General features: G+C 33.6%; 1 protein-coding gene across 2 annotated transcripts; it reads right to left on the bottom strand.

Moving 5' to 3' along the window:
• Window positions 1-518: 518 nt before the first annotated feature.
• On the bottom strand, window positions 519-6936 carry LOC114389071 (TMV resistance protein N-like). 2 transcript variants are annotated; one of them, XM_028349662.1, is made up of 7 exons: window positions 6858-6936; window positions 4973-5510; window positions 3668-4784; window positions 3216-3506; window positions 2313-3110; window positions 1717-2219; window positions 519-1612 (listed from the first exon to the last, which is right to left on the bottom strand). In XM_028349662.1, the coding sequence occupies exons 2-7, from the start codon at window positions 5452-5454 to the stop codon at window positions 703-705; spliced, it is 4101 nt and encodes a 1366-aa protein (XP_028205463.1). In that variant the 5' UTR covers window positions 5455-5510; window positions 6858-6936; the 3' UTR covers window positions 519-702. The 2 variants fall into 2 exon arrangements, with proteins under 2 accessions (XP_028205463.1, XP_028205464.1); XM_028349663.1 differs by lacking the exon at window positions 6858-6936 and having other exon boundaries at window positions 519-1600; window positions 4973-5950.
• Window positions 6937-18870: the final 11934 nt, after the last annotated feature.

Raw genomic sequence — 18870 nt, 5'->3', positions numbered from 1 at the left:
TATTAATACTCATTTTTTAACTTTAAGGGTTATACAGGTCTTTTGTTTACTGCAAGGGTTAGACAGTTTTAAATATATGCAAATACTAGATTAGCGGACTTCCCGCACTTTAACTCTACCACATTTTAGTTATGTAATTAATATTTTTTTTATTCCATTTAATCCCAAGTCGTATCAAGTAAGGTCTCCATTTAAAAGACCATATATTTACAAAATGTTTTGTTTAATTTGTTTATAAGATTGAAATATATACAACCTGCAGTTACAATACCAAAAAAATTAAATTAGTTAAGTATTTAAATATTTTTTTTATTAAAATTTGCAAACGTACGTTTAACTCACATATGCTAATGTTGATAAAATAAAATAAAATAATTGAAATATAATGTTAAATAAATATACAACAAGTAAATTAATTACATAAATATAATTCAATTGTTTATACAGTAGGAACCTGTAAGGACAAATCTAAAACTAAACAAAAAAAGTAAGAAATAAGTATTATATTGAGGTACTTATTTATTTAACATTTATCTGTATTCTTTAATAAAAGGTTGGCAAAAGGAGGGACAAGCAGAAAAAATTGACGCAGCCTGCTGTTTCATGGATAAACCGAATTTGGCAAAGGAATCAGCAGCAGCATGGTGCGGTTTGTAATTGAAGTATAAGTGATCTGTAGCAGAGGTTAGAGCTTTCAACTCATCAGAGTGGGAAAGAATGCTCCAGCGATGTACATGTAGATGGAGATGTAGATGTAGATGGAGATGGAGATGTAGGGCATCCATCTAACACAAACCCAATAGCTTTCTCAGAGCCCGATTCCACAAAAATTTTACCAAAATCATGCTGCCTTGCAATCTTAGGACTTATTCGAATGCTACGCTGCCTTAGAATATGACGATATAAACCCCAAATATCATACTTCCTTGCAATCTTCATACCATGATAAATACCCCATATTTCACCCTCATCATTTGACCAACATTCCCCAAGCTTCACCGAAAACCCAAGCACGAATCTACCACAGTTGTCACTGAATATACCTCCGCATGCAGCGGTACCTGAAGAGGGATTATAGGCACCACTCACATTTAGCCTCAACAACCAATAAAAATATTGTAACAAAGGCCTCCTCCACTTAAAGAGATTCCTCGTCATCAAAGTGTGAGAAGCATGGGCTCTCATATAATCTTTATAGCGCTTAAAGACAATACTACGATCTAAATATCTCGAAGTGCTATGTTGAGAGAACACAAGGTCGTTGCGGGATTCCCACACCAGTTCCACTGCAATCCCAAAAAAAGTTGGCCAAAAAAAAGCTGCCTCTGAAAAAGATAAATTTGTTTCCAGCCACACTGTCACATCACCATTAAAAAACTTTGGTGCTAATTTCTTTGGTAACACACTTATCCAAAATGCAGCCACCTTTGGACAATCACGAAGAACATGCAGACATGTCTCCTCCAAAAAGAGGCATTGCGGACAACAGGAGTCCATAGAAATATGCCTATATCTCCTCTCGGCATTAGTAATTAAAGCTCCATCTGCAGCATTCCCCAGAACATTTATAATTCTTTCAGGGCCAACCCACCTCGATAACCTGCAAAACAACCTACCATATCTTATGTTCAGTCACACCACTTCTAGCAACCCTCTCATATGCTCACTTTATATTTATAAGATAAAGATAATTATGAAACTTGCTTGTCCACATACCTAGGCCTTTTAATGAGTGGTTGTGATTCAAAACTGTTGAGATCATGCTCGAATTTTCTCTTGCCATAGGGATCATCATATCGAATATCATCCTGTCTAAATACATGGATTCCGATTGCTTTAACCAGTGAGGTCTCTAACAGACCTGCGTATGTAATTTCCACATGGTTCCATTCCTTTTCTAAATCCACTTCATATTGATAATAAAGATCATATAAAGTTGAATTTAGGTCAAATAGATATGTATAATCCAATTTCACCTTTCTTACTCGAGTTCCCCAAGAGGGAATTTCATGAAGTTCACCATTGACGAACACCGAGGGCATGGGCATATTATATTCATTCACGCCATCCACACTTGCTAGAAGAAGACAAAGAACATTGTCAGGGAATTTATTACGAAACCAGAAAGAACTTGAAGGTCCCCTACTTTGGTGATTGAACCACTCTGGAATAGTTGCTCCTGGAAACCAAAACTTAGTTTGTCCAGCCTCATGCAATTCCTGTTAGTCATAATTCGTAAAGAAGTCATAAGTTTATTAACATCAAGTGTGCAATATATTATCAAATCATATACGTTAAAAACAAGACAATACCTGATTTGATAACATGCTTGAACTCGAGGAAGACAAGGAAATACATTCTCTTGCCTTGAAATCTTTTAAGTTTGGTGGAACCCCTCTAATTTCCTGAAGATGATAGCAACCACTCACATCAAGTCTTGTTAAAAATTGTAATTCTCTGATGCATTCAGGAAGGAATGTGAAATTATTGTCCCTTAGGTTTAAAGTTTTCACATGATCAAACTGCATGAAACCTGTTGAAAAAAAATCATCATACAGGTTGCAACCATCGACACTGAAGTGATATACATTGGAACATACTATTGAGCCCATTTTTTCTTCACCCTCTTCTGATTTTACCCATTGCAACCCCTTGCAACTTGTAGCTTTCAATGAAGACAGTTTAGGCATCATGACAATGTTACTTGGTAACAAAAGAATTCCACAATCACGCAGGGATAAAGTTTCGAGTCCAACAAGATTTTGAAATGAAACTGGCAATTCTTTTAAGCCAAGGTCAAACAATTCAAGCATCGATAAGTTTTTCATCTCTCCTAATATTTCTGGAAAATTCTCAAGACTCGAACAAAATGAAAGTCCAAGTCTTTCAAGAGAGGCCAAGTTGAGAGGTGGAAATGTGGTAAGCTTCCTGCACCGTGTAGCATTCAATAGTTGAAGTTTATTTAGAAAACCAATTGAGTGGTGAACTGTAATTAAATTCACACACCCATCAAATGAAAGTTCTTCCAAATTAGGGAGATCAGATACGTCAGGTATCTCTGTTAAAGATTCACACTCTTTAAAATTCAAAACCTTTAGATTCCTTAACTTCTGCAAAAGAAAACATAAAGGAAAAAAGAAATAAGAACTAAATGAATAAATTTGAAGTAAATTTATTAATTAACAACATGAAAAAAATATACTCCTTAAACTTGCCTTCCCTGAGCCATGGAACCCAAATGACGTAATGCAACTTTGAGGTAACTTGCATATGGCAAGTTCCTTCGGATGAAAATTAGATGGTAAACAATTAGAAGGATACCGGTGCCATTCCAGTACTCTTAAACTTTCTGGAAAATAATTGGGACCTTTGGAAAATTTACCACTTCTAATAATAAGTATTTTAAGGTTTTTCATCTTTTCCAAGGCATTTCCATTCCATTCTATTGTTGCTTCTTTCTCGGATAAGGAGCAATCCAGACATATGATTTCAATTTCACTGGTTCCCTGCAAAAGAAGGTACGAATCAACCACAATACAAGTTATATGTAAGGCATCAATTCACCTAGTTACAGAAATTTACAAATTGTCATGAAAAAACTTGACTATGATGTAAAGATAAGATAGAAAAAAAAACGATTAAGATAAGAAACCATACTCTCTCTTACCGAGTCGTCTTCTAAAACTTGAATTATATCTTTTGTTAACCACAATCTCCTTCGCTTCCCTGGCTCTTTTGAGGATTCTTGTTGGTCAATTCGCCTGCCCATGTCCTGAATCAAGTCATGCATGTTAACACCCCACCACCACCCACTAAACTTTATGAGAGATTTTTCAACCAACACCCCAATATGATGTTTCATGCAGTCATCATAACGACCACGAAGTATATGTTCAACCTCTGTCAATCCCCATCCATTGAAGCAACAAGCAATGTCAAGAAAAACATTCTTTTCTTCTTCCTCCAAAGCATCAAAGCTTACTTTAAGTATATCTAAAATTTCCTTCTTGGGAATTCTTCTATATTGTTTGATGGCAGATTCCCATTCTTGTATACTTTTTCCCTTCAAGTGGGAACCTATTACTTCCAACGCCAATGGAAGACCAGAAGCATAAGTTACTGCACGTTTCAAGACCTTCACATAAGTTGGACAAGCTTTTTCCTTTTTAAAAGCTTGCCATGTAAGCAACTGATGAGCATCGTTCTCATCCAATTGCTTCATCTCATATGTTTTATTAACTTCATGAGATCTTAGCAATTGTTTGTCCCGAGTTGTGATGATGATTTTGCTGCCGGGACCAAACCAATCAGGTCTTCCAGCAATTGCTTGTAATTGCTCGCGTGTGTTAACATCGTCTAGAATCAAGAGAACCTTCTTTCCCGTGAGCCTAGACTGTATGATTGAAATTCCTTGTTGCTTACTTGTTAAGTTGATGTTCATCTCTCCGAGTATTTCTGAAAGAAGGATTCTTTGGAGGTGTTCTAACCCGTTTTTGTTTGAGTTTTCCCTCACATTTGCAAGAAAACACAAACCATCAAACTTCTCAGCAATTATCAATTCATTATAGACAGCTCGAGCAAGTGTTGATTTTCCTATCCCGCCCATTCCATGAATCCCTATCATGTGGACATCATAATCAGATCCAGCATCCAAAAGTCTCCTTACATCTAGCACTCGTGACTCTAGTCCAACTGGGTAATCCGCAACATGTAAAGTACGAGGATTAATCACCCTGGATACCTGCTCAACAATCTTCTCAATAAACTTGAATTCATATCCATCTCTGTTTCAAACAAAACAAGTTTTAACAAGTTAAACTAAAAGCCTTGCATGTATCCATGTCCTGATATACGTATATTGTCAAGGTCAAGAAGCATTTATTTTCCCTTTAGATTTAATGTCAAATAATCAGACAAGTAAAAGTTAATCCAACAAAAACTGTAAAGTAAGAAGATTAGCATGGTGCCATACCCCTCTTTGAAATGATAGCCAGATAAGTCAGCTACTTGCTGCAGAGCCATTTTCCATCTTTGCAACTTCTCCAGGTCATGCTGGAACCTCCTCTCAAGCTTTGCCAATGCTTCTCCATAACTACCTTTCTGGTGTCTCACATCAGAAGGATCCACCTTATAAAAGACCGGTATAACCAACAACCGTTTCCTCTGGTGACAGTGAAGGATGGTTGCAAGTTCATCTAAACAAAACGAAGAAGAAGCATAGTGTTCAGAGAGCACAGTGATGGCAACTCTGGAATCTTGAATTGCCTTCATAAGTGCTGGTGTTATTTCCTCCCCTCTTTGAAGCTTCTCATCATCAATGAAAGTGTGGATTCCCTTGTCATGAAGAGCTTTGTAGAGATGGCCAGTAAAAGCAAGACGTGTGTCTTCCCCTCTGAAGCTGAGGAACACGTGGTAATTGGAGGAAGAGGAAGAGGAACGTGATCCCGAAGCCATGATATGAAATCTTAGTATGAATGTGGATGGCTGCTTGTTGGGTCTCCAAAATCAAACTTGAATAAACATGATAAGTGTTGGTGCAATAAATGTGGCTGCTTGATAGGAGTACATATAGTTGGTTGGTGCAATAAAGAATACATCCGTATCCATTTATGGATCATTTTGTTCATATAGTTGGTTAGTGCAATAAAGAATACATCCGTATCCATTTATGGATCATTTTGTTCATATAGTTGGTTAGTGCAATAATTAACGTTACTTTGATGGGTCCGCGTAATAATGTATGTTTTGTTTGGTAGTCCGTGTTCACTTTACTCCTGTCACCTTCATATTAGTCTGAATATGAAAAATCATATAATGGTTTCCTCTTTTCAAATGTAAATTTATTGAATGTTTGTTACACATTGTAGATCAATCCATTTCTTTTATTAAGATTCAATTTTAACAATGTTTACAATATAATTCTATTTTTTATTTTTAATCTGACTGCTATAAATATGAACTGATAAAAAATATATTATTTTAATCTTGAGAATTTTTTAAGGATTTAGTGCGCATGGTAATGATAATATTAATGGTCTTCATTTATTTTTAAAATTAAAGGAATTAAGAAGAGTATTTAGAAAAGAAAGTAGTACTTTGATAAATAAAAAAAATATTAAGTTATATAAAAATTAAGTTTAAATGTGATTTTAGTCCTTTAAATTTGGATAATTATTTTTTTCTTCAAAAATAAAATTATTTTTTATTAATTTCTCAAATTTTTAGAAAACTATGTTGGGTACCTCTTTGTTGATTATGTTTATCATTTCACAATTTATGACAGGTAAAAACTGCTAAAATAAATACTTTTAATTTGATTTATAAAAAATTGGTGATTTTAAATTGTCAAATTTTTTTACTCATACGAATTGGTAATTATATATATATATATATATATATATATATTTGTGATTTTAAAGAAGAAAAATAAATAAAAGGTTAAATTGTGATAATTTTTACATATTTTAATGAATTTAAACTATCATAAATCATTTTTGAATAAATCAACTTTTAAAAAAATTGATAATGGGAATGCGTCACAAATTGTAAAACCATTAGTAAAAAGAAATAAAATAAATTAAAAGTAGTTTTTCAAAAATTTAACGGATTAATAAAAACAAATTTTTTTAGGGGCTAAAAAAATAATTAATCAAATTTAAAGGACTAAAAATATATTAAGCCTAAAAATCATATATTTGTTCAAAATATATGCATTATTTATAAAATATCCTTAACAATACTTTAAATAATTATTATTCATTAGCACAAGTTGTCTGGTAACTTCCCAGTGAAACTATTAGATGCAATCATAAAGGTTTCAAGCTTTGAGTAACGGTCGAAATCAGGAGGAAGAGTACCTGATAAGTTGTTGAAAAACACGCGAAAATCTTTGAGAGCTGGAAGATTGCCAAAGCTTTCTGGTATCACACCTGACAAGCCATTTAAAGACAAACTCAACCATGATAACTGTTGGAGCTTTCCAAAAACATCAGGTATTTTCCCTGTAAGATTGTTCCTTGCAAGATCAAGATTGGCCAAGTTCAATGCCTCGATCACACTTGGTATCTCCCCAGAAAGACTATTTTCATAAAGACGGACTGAGGTCAGATTCTTCAGCAAGAACAAACCACTTGGAATTCCTCCAGCTAAGCTATTATTTGACATATCCAGCATCTCCAAGGCCACCATATCTCCAATATTCTCAGGGATTTCCCCAACCAAATTGGTGCCATACAAATAAAACACCTTTAATTGTTGAACTTGGTCAAGTTCCAAGGTAACTTCCATTCAGGAAACATGAAGTTAGAGGACAAGTCCAAGTACTCAAGGTTGGACAAGTTATCAATCTCACCAGCAACAGATCCATTCAATAAGCAATACTGTAGTTTAAGTTGTCTCAATTGCTTCAACTTTGCAATACTAGAAGGAACATCACCATGGAAATTGGTGGAACCAAGGTTGAGATATTGCAAATTAGCACTCAGTTGGTCAATGTCAAGAGGAACCTTGCCATCAAAGTTGTTCCCTGAAAGGTCAAGGTACTCCAACTTGGAGCAGTTGTAGAGGGGTGTGGGGAAGCCACCAGGGATGAAGTTGAAGCTGAAGTCAAGGTGTGTGAGGTTGGTGAGGCCACAGATGAAGGGTGGTATTGTTCTGTTGATGTTGGATTGCGAGAGATTGAGGGAAGTGACTGAGTTTGTGGTGCATAAGATCTCGGGCCATGAACAGTGAGAGGAGGAAGTTGAAGTCCAGTGGGAGAGGAATGGAGGGTCTTGCAGGTATTGCTTTATGTTAAGCAAAACTGCATGTTCTTGATCATACAAAGATTGTGGGCTTGTATGGTCAAGCAAGAAGAACAAGACAAGAAAAATGTGACATGGAAATTTCATACATGATTGAATTAATGGTATTGTCATCTAGATGTGTAGAGAAAGAGAGAGAGAGAGAGAGAGAGAGAGAGAGAGAGAAAGAAATTTTCTGGTTTTCTAAGGCAAGTATGTTAATGTGCTGCAAACTGCAAAGACAGGATAAGGGTGATTTTGGTCAAACTGCTACGATGAATTTTGAGTACACAGATTGGGCGAAAATGGTTGGCTTGCTTTGAGACAATTCACACGTTACTGTACCTTTTGGGTTGTTATATATACATTTTTTTTTGCATATTATTTTATTTTGAATTCCAATCAGGAATAACTTAAGTTGAAAATCGATATGATAGGATATGGATAGTAAATAAACATGTTATTTAACCATATGTTCAGATATTCGGTTTCAGATCTATAACAATGAAATTTCATTGTATTGACATATGTTAATTCTTTAAATGAATATCCGTAAAATGATTGGCCATGGCTCCATTATATTAATGGATATCTGAATACCCAAAAAAATAGAATATTATTTGAAAATTGATGAATGATTATTTTTTAAAAATAGTAAAAATAATTTAAAAATGCTGATGATAGTATACTATTAATATTTTTTAAAAGTTAACATTTTTATTTTCTTAAACAATATGTCCTTATGTTATTTGTTAATATTTTAATTATATATTAAGCAAATTTATTTGGAAAATTAATGTGCCATTACACTAAATAAGTTTTACCAAATTTATTATTAAGTGTCATCAAGATAACGTTCTAATTATAATTAATTTAATAATAAAAATTATAAGAACCTTCTACAGTTCTATGTAATGCATTAATCTATAGTTTCGGGTCAACAGTTATCTTTAATTATAAATGAAGTGAAAGTAGCATGAACAACTTTGGCTTTGGATAATGGTGACGTTGACAACTGACAAGAACGATATGTGAAACATAAACCAATAATTAACAAAAAAAAAAAAAAAGTAGAATGATGATATGTTTAGTCCTTTTATGCTGTGAAACCACTCCCTCTCTTCTTTATCTTCTTCCAAATTTCCCCTTTTTCTGTGTCTTTGCCTAGCGACCACAACCCACCCCTATCATTGAAGATGTCATCGCATGTAAGCTGTTTTGTCTCATTTTCTTTTCATTATTTTGTTGTTGTCTCCAAATTAACCAATCTGGAAAATAGGGGTTGTCTACAATAGGTGCTTCAAGAGTGTATGGGATATTCTATAAGAGTGTGTTTGGATGGAGAAATTTAAAATTATGAGAAATTTAAAATTTTAAGAATTTTAAATACTTCAATTGAAATTCTTTTATTTTCAAAATTTTGTGTTTGGATAAAAAAAATTAACATTATGAGGATGAAAAAAATGAATAAAAAAAAAGAAGATTGATATTTTAGGAGCTTGGTGTTTCTTGGAGAAGACGATAAGAAGAGAATTTCAATTTCTCACATTTTAGAAGGAAATTGAAATTCCAGATTTTTAGTTGTTTAAAATTCTATTTTAAAATTTCAAAATTTTAAATTCTTCATAAAAAGCATCCAAACAATGAATTTTAAATTACAGAAATTCAAATTTTCTGATAAATTACTTTCCTGAGTTAAAATTTTCTATCCAAACGCACTCTAAATGTATTCAGAATACTTATTCTGAAATATTCATTACACTTTCAAAACACATTTTCTTGAACTATGAACGGTGATTTGGAAATATATTCTAATATACCTGTTCCATAATGTTACATTCCAAATCAGGTATTTTGGAATACATTTTTGGATTACCAATAATATTGAATTAAAATTTTAAGATAATTAATTTGGATTTGTTATTAAGATTGTGTTCAATTTTTTAGATAATACATTATGGTGGGGAGGCTTTGAGGGAGGTATTATGTAGAGCTTTAATAGAGGTTTTGTGTTCAATTTTTAGGTAATTATGTTTTTTTCCTACACTTCTTCCACATTTTACTTTTAATTCCTAAATAAAAAATAGATCTATTGTTTTTTTTAATGATTCTAGTCCTTGTCATTAAAATCTGACATTAAATATGATGAGGTGACATAAATTTTATTATTATTTAGTTATTAACAATCTTAACTTTGAAAGTATATTCAATAACTTTTCATGGTTTAACAAAGATATAAAATAATGTAATGTTCAAATGAACAAATCATAAATAAATGAGTGATCAAACCATAAACAAAGAAAGAAAACAATAATAATGAGGTAACATTAAATGGATACTAAAGATATAATACAGTGCAACCATAATAGATTTGATGTAACCATCATAGATTTTTTATATCCAAGCCTTCAACAATGATAAAGTTATCTTCTCATATCCATGAGAAACCTAAAACAAGATTAGGAATACAAAAAGAGGAAGAGAAAAATGGAAAATGATAAGGAACACTAGAGCACCAAAAAATGTCTGTTCTAAAGCCTCTGAACGGCAACCATAATAAAATCCCCATCTTTTAAACTTTTTGCTCCAAAATGCTATCTCAGAAAGGCTTGTGTGCTAATTCTGGGAATTGGGATGAAACATAGCATATTTTCTTTCTTGGATTTGGGTTGAAGCATAGCATATTTTCTTTCTGGGATTTGGGTTGAAGCATAGCAAAAAGGTTGTGGAGTGTAAGACATCATCCTAAAGCCCAAGATGGATTGTAAACTAAAAGAAATGTGGCAAAATTGTAGATATGCAAAAAATAGGCTTGTGTGGCATTATTATATGGTTGTGTTTTAAAAAGGACATAAATAACTTAATAAGTGGGATACAGTTTGTCAGGAAAAAGTTGAATTTAATTCTCACATAACATTTAGTAATTAAGAAGAAACGAAGATAATTAAGTCTCACATACAATATTAGTCTTATAGTCGGCTTAAAACACCAACTTGTAGGAATATCTCAAAGTGTTATGAGAAGCAAAGGTTCTAATCATGTTGGCTAAAAAAATAAAAAAAATGATATTTTAGATTTTTCTCTCACCAATCATATATGCCTAATTATCTGAAATAATTTGTGTATTTTATTTTCTCATTACATTTTACAGCACTTTCTTATATAGAAACCGGTTATTTTTGTGTAAGATCCGCACATGGGAGAGTTTCTTATATATAGTAATTTAATCAATTATTAGATAAAATTAAAAAAGTGTCAAGTTTATTTATATCAGAAAAATTATATGCAAATATCTTTTTCTCAAATTCACATAACAATAATTCTTGCACTTTATTTGTTGCTTGCTGATTGGCTGGCTTTGTTTTCGTTAGCCTAGTTGCTTCTTTTTTTCTTGGTACTAGAAAAATATTCAAGAAAAACGACTATGACTATGTGGTTTTGAGATAAAGACATAAAGAAAAGAAAAATTAATTTATAGTTGTTACAATTCCTTTCATTGTCATCAACAAGCAAGAAAACAAGGAAAATAATTTTCTTTTCCATTTTTTTACCTATGATCATCGAAACAAATCAAAGTTCTTTGGGAAATGCTAGGTGCACCCAGCAATATTGTTGGTGCACCCAGCAATTTTTATGAATGGGCCATTTTGCCCTTTAAGATAAAATTATAAAAAGCGCAAATTACCTTCCGGAAGAAACACTTTCTTCGAACAACTTCTTCTTCTCTTCCGTGAACCTGCTTCTTCTTCTCTTCTTCGTGAACCTGCTTCTTCTCCGCGAGGCGCGCCCAAGGTTGTCTTCTTCTTCTCCGCGAACAGGTTAATCTCCCTACCCTTTGCTTGTAATATGCAGCATTGTTGTAGCAATGGAACCTTAGGATAGTTACCTTAGGATAGTAACCTTAGGGTAGAAGACGAGAGTACGCCGGAAAAAATGGGAAAAATGGCTCACGGCGGAGACTTCCGGAAGACCTGTTAGGGGTTCTTCCGGATGTTCCGGAAGAACCTGTTCTGGAAAGTTTCCGGAAGAAGTGTTCTTCCGGAAGTAACTAAACGTCTTCCGGAAGAACACTTCTTCCGGAAGTCTCCCGGAACACCTCTTCCGGATACTTTCCGGAAGAAATAGTTCTTCCGAAAGAATTCCAGAAAAAGGGTTCTTCCGGATGACCTTTCAAATTTCCGGAAGAACCTTCCGGAAGAAGTGGTTCTTCCGAAACAATTCCAGAAAAATCACTTCTTCCGGAAAGTCAGTTTTTTTTTTAAACAAAATTTTTTTTGTTTTTTTTTAAAATGAACTATTATATTTTTTTTGGTTATTTTGTTTTTGAGATTTTATGAAAAATGAGGTTTGGGTTTTTGATGTCATGTATTTTTTTAATAATTTAAATTGTGTATTTTTACTAAATATTAATTTGTAAATTATTTATTTTTTTGTTTATAAAAGTAGTTGTGTTTGTTTTTGTTTATTGTTTTTTTTTAAATTAGTGTTTTTTGTTTATAAATGAAGTTGTTTATTTTTATAAATAAAGTTGTGTGTGTTTTGGAAATTTTTTAAAAATACTAATTTTTTTTATAAATGATGTAAATTAAGTTGTTTATTTTATTATAAATGAAGTATTTTTTTAAAAAAAAGTTGTGGATGTTTACTAATTAATTATTTTTACATTAGTTGTGTTTTTTTTATAAATGAAGTTGTTTATTTTTTTTAAATTAAGTTGTGGATATTTTTTAATTAATTAATTTTACATTAGTTGTGTTTTTTTTAAATGAAGTTGTTTATTTTTTTTAAAATTAAGTTGTGGATGTTTACTAATTAATTATTTTTATATTAGTTGTGTTTTTTTATAAATGAAGTTGTTTTTTTTTTAAAACTAAGTTGTGGATGTTTACTAATTAATTTTTTTTACATTAGTTGTGTTTTTTTTATAAATGAAGTTGTTTAATTTTTTTTTAAAATTATGCTGTGTATGTTTTCAAATAATTTGATTTAAATTAGTTTTATTTGTTTATAAATAAACTTGTTTTATTTTTATAAAGAAAGTTGTGTATATTTTGACTGAAAAAAATATGTGTTCGACATGATTTGTAGATCATGACTAGAACACGAGGTTTAGGTCATGCCATAGGTAGACTTGTAGGCAGAGATCGACCTGATGACCAGGATGCTGCTGATGTTCCCGAGAGACATAGGCCTACTGCCTCAGCCCGTAGGCTACAGGTTCATCCGATGACTGCAGAGGGACGTGATATGGCTGAGGACGTTACTGACATGACTGACGATATCCCTGAGCTGGCTGCGGAGGCACCTGAGATGCGTGCGGACGTACAGGGTGCTGATGGTGGTGAGGGGTCAGATGCTGATGATGCTGCTGAGGGATTCCCTGGTGGGCCACGTGACCCGTCAATGCTCACATCATTTGTCGAGCATGTTGCACATGCTGTTTGGAGTGGACAAGTATTTTAATTTGTTAATTATTTATCATTGTTGATTTATTTGTCATTAATTTTTTTTAATAATTGTATAATTTGTACTTCAAATCAGGAACGTCTTGATTTGAAGTTAGTGTCACATGGGAGGAAGGTGACACTGATTGGGAGGCCAGTGCCTGAGATTGAAGGCCTGGTAGCTGCCACAGGATTAAGTCCACTGATCGATTTTCAGTTATTACTGGCGATCCTGGACTGAGATCCGCATTCGTGGAGAGGTGGCACGGTGAGACTAGCACCTTCCACCTTCCTGTAGGAGAGCTGACGATCACATTGGATGATGTGTCGTCACTCCTTCATTTGCCCATCACTGGCGCCTTGCATAGTTTCCATGCTCTTTCTACGCAGGAGGCCAGATTTTTGCTAACAGAGTTGCTTGAGGTGTCTGCCGAGGAGGCCAAAGTTGAGACAACACTCACACGTGGGGCATATGTACGACTAGGATGGGTTCGAGACATTTATGAGACGAGATGTCAAGCCCGGCGGTGGATTGTCGCAACTCGCGCTTATCTGCTGCACCTTGTCGGTTGCACTCTTTTTGCTAATAAGAGTGCAACATACGTGCATGTGGTTCACCTTGACGCTTTCCGGGACCTCGCTCAGAGTGGTGGTTACGCTTGGGGAGTTGCCGCGCTGGTTCATATGTATGACCAGTTATATGAGGCTTGTAGGACCATCACCCGACAACTTGCGGGGTACTTGACGATACTTCAGGTAAATTTTGTGTTTTTTTAATATGTTACGTTCGATTATGATTTAAACATATTTTTATTTTATGTTAACCTCAATTATTGTGTAGTGCTGGATCTATGAGCACTTCCCTAGTGTGCACCAGTGCGTGACAGACGATACATACCAGGAGACGTCCCCACGTGCTTCCCGGTGGTTGACGTCGAAGGCGTACATGAAGGAAATCACAGGAGCACCTTACAGGGCACGTTGTGATGGTTTGACCGTCACAGATGTGTCCTGGTTGCCGTACACGGAGCATGGGGGGATTAGGGTCTTTCAAGAGATTTCATCTTTCTAGGGTCAACTGAGATGGGGTCCTATGGTGGTCACAGCTCGACCGGAGAGGGTGGTACGCCAATTTGGTTACATCCAGAGCATCCCTCCGCCGCCTGTTAGTGCACGATTGTCACACGATCATATAGATGACAGGTGGATGCAGTTTGTGGAGCACTTACTACCTACGGGTCAGCTTTGTCTAGTTCCTGGACAGGTATCTGCGAATTACATGGAGTGATTTTTCTTCATATCTCACCCATTCATGATACCGACCCAGGCAGGTGACCAGCCGAGAGATGCACCAGCTGCTGACCCTGAGGACTACATACAGCAGTCCAGCCCCCAGGTTCCAGTAGCATTTGACCCCCCTCCACATGTGGTAAGATTCTTTGCGCGTTTAATGTTTTATGTGTTGTTATTTATTTTAAATTTCATAATAAATGTTTTTAATGACTTTGACAGGATGATTACGAGGGATATGAGGCGATTGCACAGAGGTTGGAGCGTGTGCTCAACCTTAGGATAGTCACTGCAGGCACAGAGTTATATGACATTATGCAGGACTGCCTGACGATCGCGAGAGAGGGACCCAGTGCTGATGGGACTGTCAGGGCTCGTCAGAGACGCCGCACGGACCATTGATCATTGTATTTATTTTTGTGTTGTAGTTGACATGAATATTTGTAATTATTACAGTTTTTTGTTTAATATAGTTGACGTGTTTTGCACAGTTTATTATTTTATAATATAATTTATTATTCCGATTGTGGTCCTTAAGCGAAGTTTACGAGTGTTTTAAATTTATTTTTAAAAAAAGTGAACCTAAAATCATGAGTTTTGTTTGTAAGAATTACATAAAAAATAAATATTTTTTAAATCATTCATAATTCATAATTATGTGTTAGTAAGATTCTTCCTCCTGTGCTTAAAATTTTTTCCCGATACAGCTTTTTACTGTTTTTCTTCTCTAAAAACTAGCCGGAAAACGCAAAAAATACCCATAAATGCGTACCTCCGACGAAATAGGAAGAACAACGACTAACAAAACTTCAAATATGAAACACCTGCTTCACGGGGACCACCAAATCTTCAAATACTTCACGGGACCACCAATGGAAAGCAACAGGGACCACCAATGGAAAGCAACAACAAGAAAACGAAAGAAAGCAGTGAAGGAAGAAGGCGCAGTAAGAAAAGTAAGAAATGGAAGCGTGAAATGAAAGCGTGCAGCGCAGTAAATTTAAAGAAAATTACACAGGGGCAAAATCGTCATTACATATACATTAAATATTATTTTATTTTTACTTATTATTATAAAATGAAAATTATTTTTTCTTGACATTGTTATAAAATAATAATCATTTTTTTATTATATATTAACTTTTGTAATAGAAATTAAATGTTATCATAATAAAAATTTTATATTTTTAATAAAATATACGAATTAATTAATTTTTATGGTTTAAATTATACTAAATTATCACACAAATTAATATTTACAATTACATGCGCGTAAAAAAGAATATAAATATTAGTCATAATTATGTTCACTAATTATTTAATTATTTATGTATAATAATATTAATTATTTTATAATTTAGTTTATTCACTAAAAGTAAATTATTACAAAAAAAAATATTTTTTTTAAAAAACAAATTTCCGGAAGACCATTCTTCCAGAAGTAAAAGGATATCTTCCGAAAGAAGCTTCTTCCGGAAACATTCCGGATGACGTTCTTCCGGAAAGAGTTTCTGAGTACTTTCAGAATCACGAATTCTTCTTCCGGAAAGTTTCCAGAAAAAGAGTCTTCCGGAATGATTCCGGAAAAAGGTTCTTCCGAAAATGGTTTTCCCGGAAGGACATTTCCGCCACTTCATTGTTTGCTGGGTGCCCCAGCAATAATGCTCGATGCACGTAGCAACTCCCAAGTTCTTTTCCATGAATGGTCCAGACCCCATAAGTAGCAAAACTCGTCAATATTTCATATTTCGTTCAGTTATTTTTATTTAGGTCAAAATTAAAAAAATATAAAATTATAAGGAAAATAAGTACAATGAATTTACATAAACAGTAAAAAATTTAAGCAAATCAGATTTAAGAAAGAAAACTTAAATTAAAAGAAATGAAAGAAACTAATTTGAGAATATAAAAAATTAGAATTTAAGATGGCAAAAGATTAACGTAAAAAATTGAAAGTAGTTAATAATTTTGAAAATTTTAAAATATGAAAGATGCTAAATAATGATGAATTTGCATTTTTTTTAAAAGGTGCGAAAAATGTCGCCCCTCAATAAAATGAAGATCCTATTTTTACCGTATATGGATAGATTATTTATAGAAAACATTTGTTGGCTAACCAAGGTTAGTATGATGTTCTAATGTGTGTAATTATTAATTAGTACTTCAATCAGCTTGCTATTCAAGTTTGTTCATTCTCCCTTTGTAGAAAGTTGCCTTTAGCGGCACACAGTTTTTTTCGGAACATTATGTTAATCGTACCTGGTTTTTGTATTTCATTAGAATTTCACTTATTTTATATTTGGTTGCGAATTAAAGTAATTGTTTTGGTATTCATTGTTTATTGATGATCAAGACTCTCTATTTTCTAAAAGAATTAAAATTCTATGATAGTTCACGAACATAAGTCACATTGGTTAAATCATATTAAATGTGTTTGTTCTTCTTTTATTTTTTGGGTTTTTTTTTATCCTTTTGTTTTTGTTGAAACAAGTGACATTATCTTCATACAAATTTCAATATTGAGAAATTTAATGAATAGAATCATTTCACTTAATGAAAATTAAAGATTAGACAGTTATTGTTCATCAGAGTTGTGAGACAACTTAAACAAAAATATATATTATCTTCGAATTTGAAGTCGGAGGACAAGAAGATTTTGGTTAAGACACATAGCTTGATTTTGTTGTGTCTGACTAATGAGGTTCTGTGTGAGGTTGTTGATGAAACAAGGACCGTAAGTTGTGGAAGAAACTCGAAACCAAATTCCAAAATAAATCCCAACCAATTAGGGCATGTTTAATTAGTTAACCATTCAAAAATAATTTCATGGTGTTAAATGTTATTTTGAAGAATAAAATCAATTTCATGATATCGTTGTTATTCATGTGTCACGATTTCCTTGACCCTTTTTTGGTCATGCCTTTGTGTGTCTTCAGTTTGGTCTCCCTCGTACATAATATGTGGTGTGTAGTTGTGCACCTTTGACGTGTCAGCTTGTAGGGATCCCTTGACTTTGCAATGTTATTTTGTATCGTACTTTTCATTATTTCTCCTTCTCGGTTATGGTATAAGTCGGGTGTCACCTTGTCTACATGGTAGTGGTGAAATTCTTGACTTAACTGGTCGTTTTGTTTCTTTACAGCAGAAGCACTCACAAGGTGTAATCGTCTCTTTGCTAAAACTGACATCCTAGGATATCCATCTCGAACAATGTATAATCCTTTAAGCATCAAGTCTAATGAAGTAAATAATTAAGAGCGGATCTTCTAATAATCCCATGTCGATGCTCTCAAGACATCCATCTTCGGTGGTGTATAACCCTTCAAGCATTGAGTCTGATGACGTAAATGTTTAAGAGCGAATTGTCTAATAAATCACATGTCGGTGCTCCGGGGTATCTATATCCGGGGTATACACAAATCATAGACATTTTTGTATATTTATCCATGGCTCAGCTGGACCAAACCTTTTTGTTTAAATTTCAGCATCAAAATAAAAAAGGAATGAGGGTATCTATACTCTTTAAATAGTAAAGTACATGACAATATGCTATTACTCTTGGAGAAAGAACTTTCGGACAATTTAGATGAAGTTATAAAAAAAATATTTATAAGAAACTAAGAACTAACCAGTTAATTAAGAATGAAAACTAACCAGTTAAATTAAATTTGTGATATAAATTTCGCTCTCAGAAATTCTAGGCCCTGTTCCTTTGTTTGGGTCACATTCGATCAATAAAATATCTATTGAGAGACAAGGTATGAACATCGGGGTGACATTTTCAAAGCCTAATAAAACAACACATTTTTCTAACATTCAACAGTGTTTGGTTACAGAGAGTTAGGTCCTTGGTCATTTTCATTTAGTCATAGTCAAAAATGCCAAGATCTTCAACAACATACAAAAAAGTCTTAATCCATTTATTGTTTTTGTTTTTATTTTATTTTAGTTTACTTAATTGCCCATGTTATAAAATTAAACCCAGCAATAACAAGTGGTAGAAATTAGAGAAAATTGACAGAGAAACCAAACACACGTAAAAGTTTTTGGTTGGTGATGTCGAGTTATTACATAGGGCTGTGCCTATATGACTGGCCAAGAAAGCTCCATGTGATGCTCCTTGTATAGTACAAAAGACTTTTGATTAATCAATTAAATAAAATACACCCCACATACAGTTGGAAGAACCTTTCCACACACATTATCAATGCATGAATCAATCAATTATTATACAAATGTGTATTATATTGTTATATTCCTTAGCTTTCACATACACAATTGTATATGGTATTGTTACATTCTCATGATAGCTTTCACACCACACTTCACCAGCAACTCCTTAAAATTTTGCTACA

Source organism: Glycine soja, chromosome 16 (genome assembly GCF_004193775.1).
Source record: "Glycine soja cultivar W05 chromosome 16, ASM419377v2, whole genome shotgun sequence".
NCBI classification, from domain to species: Eukaryota; Viridiplantae; Streptophyta; class Magnoliopsida; order Fabales; family Fabaceae; genus Glycine; species Glycine soja.
The sequence above is the reverse complement of the archived record's forward strand: the minus strand, read 5'-3'. Positions and strand labels throughout refer to the sequence as shown.